The sequence below is a fragment of the Hylobates moloch genome, unplaced genomic scaffold (assembly GCF_009828535.3).
Source record: "Hylobates moloch isolate HMO894 unplaced genomic scaffold, HMol_V3 SCAFFOLD_3, whole genome shotgun sequence".
NCBI classification, from domain to species: domain Eukaryota; kingdom Metazoa; phylum Chordata; class Mammalia; order Primates; family Hylobatidae; genus Hylobates; species Hylobates moloch.
The window spans coordinates 120880206-120893892 of NW_026652278.1; the positions used below are offsets into that span (position 1 = coordinate 120880206).

Consider the following 13687-nt stretch of genomic DNA (forward strand, 5'->3'; position numbering starts at 1 on the left):
TATGTCTCATTAACTATCAAGGTAATCACAGGGTCTTTCTTCTTTGACATAGTGATGCTTTGAGCTATATTAATAAATTTTATTTGTATTAATTTTCTAAGGAAATTTCTTGTTCATCTTTTCCTGTTTCATGTGTTAACAAATATTTTTTATGATGCCATAACTGTTTTGTGTTTTTTTTTTTTTGAGACAGAATCTCACCCTGTCGTCCAGGCTGGAGTGCAGTGGTGCGATCTTGGCGCACTGCAACCTCTGACGCCCAGGTTCAAGTGATTCTCCTGGCTCAGCCTCCCAAGTAGCTGGGATTACAGGCGCCTGCTACTGCGCTCAGTGAATTTTTTAATTTTTAGTAGAGACGGGGTTTCACCATATTGGCCAGGCTGGTCTTGAACTCCTGACCTCGTGATCCACCCGCCTCGGCCTCCCAAAGTGCTGGGATTACAGGCGTGAGCCACCGTGCTCGGCCAAATTTTTTTCTTTCTTTTTTCTTTTTTTTTAGGGTCTTGTTATGTTACCTAAACTACGCTCAAACTCCTTGGATCAAGTGATCCTCCTGTCTCAGCCTCTCAAGTAGCTGGGGCTACAGGTGCACACCACCATGCCCAGCCTAAGAATGTCATTTTAATTCCTTTATTGCTTTTAGCTATATCTGTTTGAACTATTTTTTAGTGGTTGCTGTAGAGATTACAATATGCATCTTGAACTTATCCAATTTATTCAGAGTTAATATTTGGATAATAGTTCAGAGAAAACACTGGAACCTTGCAACAGTGTATATCCATGTACGATCCCAGTCCTGAGTGCCATTGTTGTCATATATTACATCTGCACAGTTTACAAATTCATCAAATACAGTGTTATTAGTTCTGCTATAAGCAGCCATCTTTTAAAGATATTAAAAGTATGTACACATGTTATTTCATATTTGCCATTTCTGTTGCTTTTAGTTTCTTCTTATATCTGAGGTGCCATTTGGTGTCATTTCCTTTTAGCCTAAAGAACTTCCTTCAGAATTTTCTGAATGCAGGTCTGCTGGGGACAAACTCTCTCATTTTTGGTTTATTTGAAAATGCCTGTATTTTGCCTTCATTTTTGAAGTATAATTTCACTGAATATAGAATTCTTAGTATTTTTTTCTTCAGCATTTGAAATATATTATTCTAATACTTTCTGTTTCCACAGGTTTTTTTTTTCCTCCCTTCCAGCCTTTATTTTTGATTCAGGGGGTACATGGGCAGGTTTGCTACATGGGTAAATTGTGTATCAGGGGGTTTGGTATACTGATTATTTTGCCACCTAGGTAATGAGCAGAGTACCTGATAGGTAGTTTTTCAATACTCACCCTCCTCCCATCCCCTACCCTCCAGTAGGGCCAGTGTGTATCATTCCCTTTAGTGTCCATTTGTACTCAATGTTTAGCTCCCACTTATACGTGGAGGACATGCAGTATTTGGTTTTCCGTTCTTGAGTTAATTTGCTTAGGATAACGGCCTCCAGCTGCATCCACATTGCTGCAAAGGACATGATTTCATTCTTTTTATGGCTGTGCAGTATTCCATGGTGTACACATACCACATTTTTCTTTATCCAGTCTGCTGCTGATGGGCATCTAGGTTGATCCTATCTCTTTGTTATTGTGAATAGGGCTGTGATGAACATACATGGGCATGTGTCTTGATGGTAGAATGATTTATTATACTTTGTTATATACCCAGTAATGGGATTGCTCACTTGAATGGCACTTCTGTTTTGAGTTCTTTGAGAAATCTCCAAACGTCTTTCCACAGTGGCTGAATAGTTTCCATTCCCACCAGCAGTGGATAAACATTCCCTTTTCTCAGCAATATTGCCAGCATCTGTAATTTTTTGACTTTGTAATGATAGCCATTCTGACAGGTGTGAGATGGTATCTCATTGCGATTTTGATTTGCATTTTTCTAATTCATAGTGTTGAGCATTTTTTCATTTGCTTGTTGGCCACATGTATATCTTCTTTTGAAAAGTGTCTGTTTATGTCCACTGCCTACTTTTTAATGTTTTTTTTTTCTCTTGTAAATTTGTTTAAGTTCTTTATTGATGCTGGATATTACACCTTTGTCAGATGCATAGTTTGCAAATATTTTTTCCCATTCTGTAGGTTGTCTGTTTACTCTGTTGATAGTTTCCTTTGGTATGCAGAAGCTCTTTAGTTTAATTAGGTCCCACTTGTCAATTTTTGCTTTTTGTTGCAATTGCTTTTGGAGTCTTCGACATAAAATCTTTGCCAGGGCCTATGTCCAGAAGTGTTTCCACAGTTTCTTGATGAGAACTCAGCCATTAATCTTATCATTGCCTCTCTGTTCAGGTCATTTTTCTATTGCTACTTTCAGGTATTCTCTTCATAATTGGCTGTCAGTATCATTGTGATGTATCTCAAAGTGATTTTGTGTTTACTCATTGAGATTCTTAAATTTTAATGTTTTCCACCAAATTTAGGAAGTTTTCAGCCATTATTTCTTTAATTTTTTTCTGCTCCCATCCCCCTCCCTTTGGCAGTTCCAATTACACTTATGTTGTATTGCTTCACATTGTTCTACAGATTTCTGAGCTCTTGTTCATTTTTCTTCAATCTTTTAAACTCTCTGTTCTTTGGACAGGGAAATTTCTATTGATCTGACTTCAAGTTCATTGATTATTTCTTCTGTCTTTCCCAATCTATTTTTGAGTCCATCTAGTGAAATTTTTATTTCAGTTGCTGAACTTTAAAGCTCTAGAGTTTCTTTTTTAAAAATTATGCTCCAGTTCTCAATTAAAATTATCTATCTCTTCCTAGAGACTTTAATTTAAAAACAGATTTTAATTCCTTGAACATATATATAATAGCTGACTTGAAGTCTCTGTCTGCTAAATCTAACAGAGATCCATTTACAGTCAGTTTCTAATGGCTTCCTCCCTCAGCACCTCCCCCGCAAGTATAGGTCATGCTTTTCTGTCTAGTAATTTTTGAAAACTCGATAGTGTAGATAATACATTGCAGTTACTCTGTTTTGTTCTTTTGAGCATTAAATTTTTATTTTTATTTTTTAGTTCAAGTAGACGATTATCTTGCTTGGTCTTGAAATTTGAAATCTGTTCCACATACAGTAGGTAGCAGCTGATATCCATAATTAGTTCTTACTGCTTTCCACTGTTGCTTTTATAACTAGGCTCTGTGCCTACATAATTTGAAGATCAGTCAAGATTTGGGAAGAGTTAGGGTTCATCATCTTTGTGGTTCCCTTGCTTCTACAGATTCCCCTATAATTTCCAGCTGCCTTTCCAGCTTTGGGCTTTGTCCTCTGATACTTCAAACAACAAGGAAGTCTTCAGTATGCTGATGCTTCAATTGCACACATTTCTCGCATGTATTCAATTATAAAAGTAACAAACTCAAATATCTAGTTCCATACATCTCTATCTTTCAAAAGTAAATTTCTCTTAGGTCTCTGCCTGCTTCTTCACTGGCCTCTCTGGGGTCCCTTCCTGACTTCCACATGCATAATTTAGTTGTCAGGCATGAATTTGGTAAGAATTTACACTCAGAATTTGGCTCTCACTTTTTCTGTGTGTTTCTCTTGCTGCCAGTATTTCTTCTTTAAATTTCCTACTGCTGACCAGGCACGGTGGCTCACGCCTGTAATCCCAGCACTTTGGGAGGCCGAGGCAGGTGGATCACAAGGTCAGGAGATTGAGATCATCCTGGCTAACACGGTGAAACCCCGTCTCTACTAAAAATACAAAAAATTAGCCAGGCGTGGTGGCGTGCACCTGTAGTCCCAGCTACTTGGGAGGCTGAGGCAGGAGGATGGCATGAACCCGGGAGGCGGAGCTGGCAGTGAGCCCAGATCGCACCACTGCACTCCAGCCTGGGTGACAGAGCGAGACTCTGACTCAAAAATAAAATAAAATAAAATAAATTTCCTACTGCTTTTCTAGCCCTCAACTTTGACCTGGGTACCTTAAGCCCATACAAAGGTGTTTTCTGAAGCCACAGCTGTGGGCGTTGGGAGAACCATCAGGCCAGAAATCTAAAATTTAATAATTCTTATTTCTTTTACTTCTTTCTGTTTTGGGTGTTTCTGGTGTTTTTAAAAATTTATCCAAGTTTTAAAATTGTTACCTATGGGAGGGTTCTTGTAACACTTAAAAAAATCTATCATTATTAGAAATCTATAATCAACTTTTTACAGATTGGAAATAAGGCTTAGAAAGTTACATAGCTAATAAGTCCCAGAGTGAGAATTTTCAATAATTATATCTATCTAAAACTAAAGCCTGACTTTTCCTTGACATCCTTCTGAAATTTCTATTACATATTAAAAAGAACCAGTCTATTATGCCAATAAATACTTTAGTAAATAACATAAAAGTAGTATTAAATGCTTGTTTTCCACCTGCAAATAACCAGTTAACTGAAACTTGATCTTGTATCAATTTGCCTTTCAGTAATGATGTGCTTAGGTGTGATTATGACGTTTTATTGAATTAGGCTATAGAGAATGGAAATAAAAATTATTTATAAAGTTGTTTTCAATAATATAGTGTAGCTTCCTACTTTCATATTTTAAGGGTAATAAAATAATTAATTCATCTTCTGACAACCCTCTTTAACACCTAATCCAAAATAAATCAACAAAATAGAAAACGAAGCAATAGGTACCCACTTGTCTTAGAAACAGAAAATACCTTCTTTTTCATCTGTCCCTGCAGATCTTCAGTCACATTAGTTAACTCTTCCACTTTTGCTACAGCAACTCTCAGCTCTAATTTGGCTTGCCTAAAAAATAAAGTAAAATAATAAACACTGTTTTCATAGACCACTAAGAATAAAAAATTAGAATAGAAATCTAAATTTGGTAAAATCAATTCTAACTCTTATCTAAAATGGATCCATGGAATAAATTTTGGAAGATTCATTTATTACTAATGAAATGCATGTAGAAGCGATTAAAGAGGAAAAAATATAGCTGAATGTTGAAGGGTATGAAGTGGAGGTCATGAATGCTGTATTTGGGTAAATTATATTATATACCAAAGTAATTCAATAAATTTCTTGAAAAAGCACTTTATCATCTTGATACATTACCTAACAAGAGCTCCAGTGCATTAAGAAGAATATACTTATGTCTATAATATCTTTATAGATGGAGATGGAGATATACTGCTGATTGGACTTTCTATGAAAATGAACTTAAACTTCAATACCTTGATCATTCCATAGACACCAAAAGTTTGTATTACGTAAACACTTAACATAAATTAAAACATCTGTCCCAGCATAATACAATGTTTATTTTCTTCAGAGACTGTATTGGCAATGAATGAAAAAGACAAATTTTTTGAACATTCTAACAGAATCAAATAAGTTTCAATATCTTCTTGACTCCTCATAGGAAAAGATTTTAGAACAATAAGACTTTCTTAAACAGAAAAAATGATTTTTAATATCATCATAATTAAGCATTAAGTGAGTATAAAACCCTTTGATTATCTAAAGAACATACATTTTTAAAAAGAAAAATACTTTAGTGTAGGAACTGTTCCCTATTTCTTAATTACATTTTATGTATGTATCTAAATGTAAATCATATTTGTGCTATAAAACTTACAGAAATTATTTGAAGCAAAATTCACAAGTAAATGTTAATTCATTTCCTTTTGACTCTTTGCCTTTAAAGCTGCATTACTTATATAGTTATAAATTTCCTACAATAGAAAATACAAATCCAATAATAGCTGATAATATCTCAAGCAGTTATTAGTGCCAGGGACTGTTGTAAATGCTTTGCAGTCATCTCACTTGACACTCAATAATAACTGTGAATTAAGACTACTATTATATCAAACTGAAGTAGAGGAGAGCAAGGTTGACAGAGGTTTACTACTATGCCCGAGGATTCACAATAAGTAATAAAACTAGTATTCAACGAGTCCCCTATGACAGACTGCCTACCCTCACATGGTCCTAGTAATATTTTATACGATGAGGCATTTAAGAAAATGTTTTGCTTTAAATTAACCAAGATTATAAAAAAAATCAAACAGGCAGGGTGCGGTGGCTCATGTCTGTAATCCCAGCACTTTGGGAGGCTGAGGTGGGAGGATCACAAGGTTCAGAGATCGAGACCATCCTGGCCAACATGGTGAAGCCCCATGTCTACTAAAAACACAAAAATTAGGTGGGTGTGATGGCGTGCGTGCCTGTAGTCCCAGCTACTTGGGAGGCTGAGGCAGGAGAATCGCTTGAACCTGGGAGGCAGAGGTTGCAGTGAGCCGAGATCGCACCACTGCACTCCAGCCTGGTGACAGAGCAAGACTCCGTCTCAAAGAAAAAACAATCAAACAAAAATAGATTTTTTTCATTTGCAAAATGATTCGCTAAAGGACAAAACAAAAACCACCTTATTCATGTAAAATCTACGTCAGGCTGAGAGATAGTTTCAGGAGTATATCTACAATCTAAATCAACAAATGATTCTACCAGTTATAAAATCCTATATATTTTTAAAGGAAAATCTTAAGGAATAATATATTTTAGTAAGGATATAACTGAGAAAACTCTGAATAAGCATAGCAACCACACTGATTTGGTTTTCTTACCTTCAGAAAGGAAAAAATAACTGCTTGTTCTACTTGTTTCATGGGATTGCTGAACAAGTAAAAATAGATAATGTATATTAGAGTGTCCTGTAAACTGTAAGCAAGATAAGGTCATAGCATGATCAATGAAAAAAAAAAAACCTGTTGGAGACACAGGAAGCAAGGTACAATGTGGAGAACACTAGAGGCAGGGACCCAATTCTGTCACTAACTAGTAATATGTCTTAATGCAATTCACTTGACCATGCTGCACGTCTCAAAGACCTCATGTCCAACAACAGAGGTGGATTAGGCAATTTGCCAAGACCAAAATTCTATAATTAGATTCTTTCCTTATTTTAATCTAATTGGCCTGAGTCTATTTCTAAGCTGTCTTTCAATTGTGTATTCCTTTTTCATTCTTTGGCCCAAACTTTAGCTTCATTATCACTCATAAGACTATTCCAATAGATTCCAAACTCATCTCTTCACTGATGGTCTCCTCTTTCGTTCATTCTTTATAATGTATCTTATCCGTTAAAAAAGTTATCTAGTAATAAAAACTCCTATTTAACAATGATTCCTGGATTCCACACTTTTTGGCATAAAGTCTACACTCCTCTACATGGCATATAAGGCCAATCAACATCTAGCCTCAAATAGTCTCATCTCTTGCCAATTACCCCCATGTAATTTATATTCCAAGTATAATAAAATACTCACTCACTGTTTCCTAAATACATCTTTGTTTCTTTTTTCACACGTTTGGTTGGACTAGTCTTCTCCTTCTTTTTCTAACCAATTCCTTAATTTTGACCTAGCTCAAAAGTCTCCCCATCTTCAAGTCTTTGCTAACTTCTCCTTGGCAAAAACCCCATATCTCAATACTTATAATACTTTATACAATATTAACTGACCACACTGTATTGTAATCAATACTATAGAGATTCTCCTTTGTGGAACTGTGAGTTCATAAAAAATATGCAATGTAAGATAATTAAAAGCAAGGATCACATCTTATTAATTTTTAAACCTTCAGGAGATAGCACAGTACCTGGGGCATAGAAGACAAATAAATCAATCATAAATGAATGAGAGGGCAAAAGGAAAAGGTGGGGAGAGGGGGAGGGGGAGGGGGAGGAGTAGTGAGAGGGAGAGGGAGGGGGAGAGGGAGAGAGAAAGAGAGGGAGAGGGAAAGAGAGGGAGAGAGAAAAAGAGAGAGAGAATGTTACAACTATATCTTGATATTTTACCTAGATCTTACACACCCAATTTAATATTCATGTGTGAAAAACTCTAGAAAAATAATTTTATGAACAATTATTCCAAATACATATTATCTCATATTCCTTTGAAACGAAATCTCCTGCTACATAAGTAAAAAGAAAAAAAAATAGGCACTGGACTTAGACTTAATTTGGAAGTCATTATAAAAAAAATTCTGAAAACATTCATATTATATTCACTAAAACACAAATACTATTTTTTCGGGGGAGGAAATAAGTAGTAGTTTTAAATATATTTGTTTATTCCCACATTGTTCCATAGAACAGTTAGAAAATAAGTAAATAGTTCTTTATATCTATTTTTGGCATGAAATGTTGAAAAAAAATTCTAAAATAAAAGGCAGAAGGCCTGTCTTCTAGAACTGACTCTACCAACACAAAAGGTATGTGAACTGGGCCAATCACTTAACCTCTCTGAGTCTTAGTATCTATAAAATGGAGATAAAAACAATTTTTCCCATATAGCTCACAGAATTTATAAAGTTCAAATAAGTTAATACATATTAAAGCATTTTATAAATTTTACTGTAGTTTATACAATGCAGCTACCATCATCATTTTGCCTTTTATTAGATTAAATTGTCAGGAACTGTGTAGTAAAGTATTAATTTACAGCTGGACTGGGAAAGCTCTGGGGATGCCTGAATGTCTAGCTTTGACTCTTAGCCAGTATATGAACAGTGGGATTTATGATGTGCTGTTTAAAGTATGAATCTCTCCTTGCAGCCTGCAAGTTGATTTGTTTACTGATAATTTTCACCGGGTATAACTAGATAGCCAGGCTAGGCTATGTGATCAGTGTGGCAAAAAAAAATGACCCTGATGGGAACTCCTGCCTGGAGCTCTCCTGAAGCCAAGATTCATTGCACAGATCTTGGTGGCTCAATGTGGAGACAAAGCATGTCTGTGTATAAATAAAGCCCCTAGGGCACCTATCCTGAATGTGTCCTGGACGCTAGATGCTTGCCTGTGTTCTTTTTCTGGCTGCACAATATCCTTTGGCCTTTAAATAAAAGCCTTCTGTAAGTATGCTCTGTGCAGTCTTGTGAGTTCTTTTAAATATTCAAGCTTTTAAAATTTTTGAAGGAACTAACAAAAATAATTCTAATATTATTTTATGGAGAAACTCAATAATTATGTTTATACTATTTACATGCAAATGTTTTAGATATGTCTGCCTGTGTATGTAATTTTATAAAAGTCAAGAACAGTTTAACAAAAAAATTTTGATTTAAAAAAACACAACTAGTTAACTATTAACAATCTTGATGTCATAACTACCAAAGGATTTTATTTTTGCTTCAAATAAGTATTCTAAAAAGTACATTACTTTATTTTCAGGTATGCTTGTTAATCCACTTTATATTCCTGGGATTTTTCATTAATGTATTTTTTCATTTCTTATGATATTAAACAGATTTGAATGACAATTTTCTTTCTTTTTTTTTTTTTTGTGACGGAGTCTCGCTCTGTTGCCCAGGCTGGAGTGCAGTGGCACAATCTTGGTTCACTGCAAGCTCCGCCTCCCGGGTTCACGCCATTCTCTTGCCTCAGCCTCCTGAGTAGCTGGGACTACAGGCGCCTGCCACCACGCCTGGCTAATTTTTTGTATTTTTCAGTAGAGACAGGGTTTCACCGTGTTAGCCAGGATGGTCTCAATCTGCTGACCTCGTGGTCCGCCTGCCTCGGCCTCGCAGAGTGCTGGGATTACAGGCATGAGCCACCGCACCCAGCCGACAACTTTTTAAAAATAAAACTTTGTTAAGCAAAATTTAATCAAGTATAACATAAAGGATAGGATATAATACTAGATTTAAATTACACCATCAATTTGGATGGAAATTAAAATGCTTTAATTATCAATACACTTTTTTGAGACTTAATATCAAGTAAAATGAGTCTATTTTAAGACAAATTTTTATGTTTCTTCCTGCACTCTCATACAAAGAGAATCCTAGAAATGTTTATAATGCCTTTTTTGCATACAGTGAAAAATGGTAAGATTCTGAGATATAAAAGCTAGTTTTTGCTGATTTGATATTCTTAATTTTTTCCTCTTTAAAATAAAAAAATGCATACGTTAGGTAATTTAATAAGGACTTTTGTAATTACCCAGTATAATAAAGCCAATCATTTACATTTAAAAACTTTAGAAAATCCTGAAACATAATTTTAGACAAAGTTCTAAACTTTTAAAATCACTACTGCTTTTAGGAAACCGAGTAAGTACCAAAACTGGATAAAGTTTTATTTCAAATTTTTTCCTCTTCCCAATCTTTACTGGCAGTCTAATAACGAAACCTATTCAAGACAGAACGGTTCTGAAGAAATTCTAAAAGCAGTGGATATTATAATCCATACACTGAGCTATCAAAACTTTCCAAAACAGTGGCTCTTCAGTTTTTACGTTATTTGTGTATTATTTATAGACAAAGTTAACTCAAAATTATACATAGTTTTAGGTCATTCAAAATTCTAATTTCTATGTTAGATATAATATTCTATGATACTAGTAGTAGTGTCCATACTTTGTGTGTATGAAAGTGAGCTTTTTGCAACTAATATGCATAGGCTTTTTCACATCATATATAGATAGGCTCAATCTGAGACTTATTCATTCAGGACGTCTGCAGGCAGTACTTGGTCATCTCTGTTTTTCAGAGTCTCTACAGGGGATTCTGATGTATATTCACCTACAGAATTGACAATTTACTCTTTTGTAAATGATGATTACAAGTATAGTCTTAGAGTCATGTAACTTCGGGTAACACTGACAAAGTGCAGAAAATATTAATTCATACTCTATTATTGATCAGACTATTCAAATCTCTTATGCAACAGACATGCTTAAAACATGTTTACTTCATGCCGGCAATGTTTGAGGTGCTGCAGTAGTGTACTGCAAACAAGACACGGTGGGGTAGAGGTGATATGGATGATGACTGGATTTGTGATCATCTGTACACAGAGCCAACACGAGCAGATGTAGAGATGAAGCAAAAGAGAGCAAGCAAGCAAAAATTCTGAGGTTTGATGATGGCATTAGCTAGTAAGATAGAGAGGCCCTCTACTCCTTCAATCATAGCCATTCTACTTTTATAAGTTTAAATTCTGAGGTTCCATGTATAAGATTTCTTTTTTTAAAAAAGGAGTTTACTGTCAAAAAACAAAAAGTTTGAAAACCACTGACCTAGCAATTCAATTATGGAACTCAACAAAGTGATCAAGGTCAGAGGTGTATACTTGAGAAACATTAGGGCTGAAAGTTTAAATTGGGTAGGGTAGATATGATCATCTATGAAGGAGAAAAACTGAGTCACATGGTTAGAAATCTAAGAAATGTATACTTTTCAAACATAGGATAAGGAAATGGGGGAAGCAAAAGAAGCAAAAAACAAAACAAAACAAAACAAAAAAAACAAGCAACAAAAGTCAGAGAAGAAATCATTGCATAAACACAAAAGTCCTGGTAAAGAAATGTTCAAGAAAGGTAGAAAAAAATCATCAGTTAAGGAAAATCAACAACCAAGGAGAATGAGGGAGGCATTTTTAAGTCATAAAAGGTACCAGTAATTCTTGAGGAGAAGAATAGATGGGGGGGGGGGGGGCGGCTGAATCCAAACTGAAGAAAATTCCAAAGAGTGACTATAATAAATACAGATTCTTCCAAGCCACATCAAAGAATAGGAAGAAGAAAGTATCTGAGGAGTCATCAGGGAGGTCTATGCATCTGAGGTCTTAAAAGAACCATGCAAAAGAGAAACTAAGATTTCAAAACAAAAAGAATATAAGAATATAACTGAAACATACAGGAGGGAATAGAAAGAATTTGGGATTGTACAGTTGGCAAGAAATGGGGGTACAATATAATAGAAAGAGGAGAAAGAAAGAAATGGTTACTCTGGTCCTAGAAATTACAGCAGCAACAACAAAAGGCAGATTTCCCAGGTCTGGGAGGTAAATAATCCACTACTTATTACAATGTTAATAACAACTCCCAAATCTACCAGCAGGTAATTTGTAAGTACTGTATATCCTACCTACAGAGGTTGGATATTAAAGTAGAAGGGAGGTGGGCAAAGACAGTAAGTTATATTACATTGCAACACTGCAAGGAAGGTAATTTCATTTTCATTATAGCAATGAGGAAACTGAAGTCCATGCAGTTAAACAACCTACCCAAGTCAATCACCAGTAAATGGCTGTTTCAGTCTGAGTATCTGTGTCCCTGCAAAATTCATATGTTGAAATCTCATATAAATACAACCTTCATATAACTCTCAATGTAATGATATTACAAGGTGGGGCCTTTTGGGAGGTGATTAGGTCATGATAGCAGTGCCCTCGAAAATGGGATTAGTGCCCCCATAAGAGAGGCCCAAGGGAGGCTTGTTTGTCCCTTTTACTGCGTGAAGACAAAGAGAGAAGGTGGCATGTATAATCAGGAAACAGCCCCTCACCAAACCCCGAATCTGCCATTTTCTTAACTTTGAACTTCCCAGCCTCCAGACTGTAATAAATACATTTCTGTTGTTTATGAGCTATTCAGTATGTGGCATTTTGTTATAGCAGTCCCAATGGATTAAGACAATGGCAAAGCCAGAATAAAAAACTAGAGCTGACTTCAAAGCCTATGCTTTTTAAATTTCATACCACACAGAACCACATTTTTAAAGACAGGTGTACAAATGTAGCATATTTGCAAAAGCAAGTTATAAACATCAATTAAAATATATTTTGACAGAAAACAGTCATCTACTCTTAGAGGCAAAAGTTCTGAACAATGATGTTATGTATCTGTTTTATTCTTGCCAGACCCCCAAACAAGAAATGTTAATATTAATTAACTGTGGCTAAGGTTCCACTCTTGACCAGTGTGTTCTAGAAGTCTAATAATCTTCTTACTGTCTCTTAAAGATTGAGAGAAAAAAAATATAAACATCATTGAATAAAGGTGACAGTAATCCCTTTAAATAACATTAAAGTAAAACAGTGTGAAGAAACAGAAAACTGACAGCAAAGCCCTATTTCTTATCTTAAAACCTGTTTTCCATGCTCAGAAAACTAGCTGCCAACACATAAGGAACTGTCTGGCAATTCTATGACTAAGCACATCTGCTCAGGGCCATTTCTCACATGGGATTGTTTCCAAGACACACTATGAATCAAAACTAGTGATCCATGAATTCCAGATTTCCATAGCATTTTTATAATAGAAGACACAATATTATTTAAATTAGAACATGAAACATCTGAGAAAAATCTGTTAGCTAAAATAAAACTATTACCTAGCAAAAGTACATGTCTTTTAAAAAATAAGATAGTATATAAAAATTATCAGCACACACATTTGTAAAGAAAAAATACGCATTTGTAAAAAAGATTAAAAGTGAACACAATGAATATATACAAACTGTGATTTATATAATTTACCTTTTCAGATTTAATATGATAGAGCAATACTAAGAATTACATTCTTATCACATCAGCTCTAATGCTCTTCAATGAAACCACTTATATATAAGTAATTTTGCTAGTATATTTTAAAGATGTCCTGGATTTTATTTCATATTTAAATGTAGAGAGAGCACTAAACATAAAAAATATTTAAGCCTCTAGCACCCAGTCAAACTTTTGAGATTATTGGTAATAAAAACAGATTTAAAAGTCAATACAGCTTAAAGTCTGGATCTATAATGAGAAACACTAAAAATCTTTTTAATTCATTGTGCAAAGCTTCTATTAATTATATTAAAATGATTGTTTTTCCAGGTGTGTTGTTTTGGAAATCAAACTTCTAAGTG

The 13687-nt window shown here is 34.9% G+C and overlaps 1 protein-coding gene across 3 annotated transcripts in view; it reads right to left on the reverse strand.

Annotated features, from left to right (window-relative positions):
• SCLT1 (sodium channel and clathrin linker 1) overlaps positions 1-13687 on the reverse strand; it is a 201833-nt gene that overhangs the window by 89669 nt on the left and 98477 nt on the right. For all 3 annotated transcript variants that reach the window (XM_032147212.2, XM_032147220.2, XM_058436757.1), the window contains one exon: positions 4705-4795. In XM_032147212.2, the coding sequence (XP_032003103.1) occupies positions 4705-4795 (91 nt within the window). The remainder of the gene's footprint in view (positions 1-4704; positions 4796-13687) is intronic.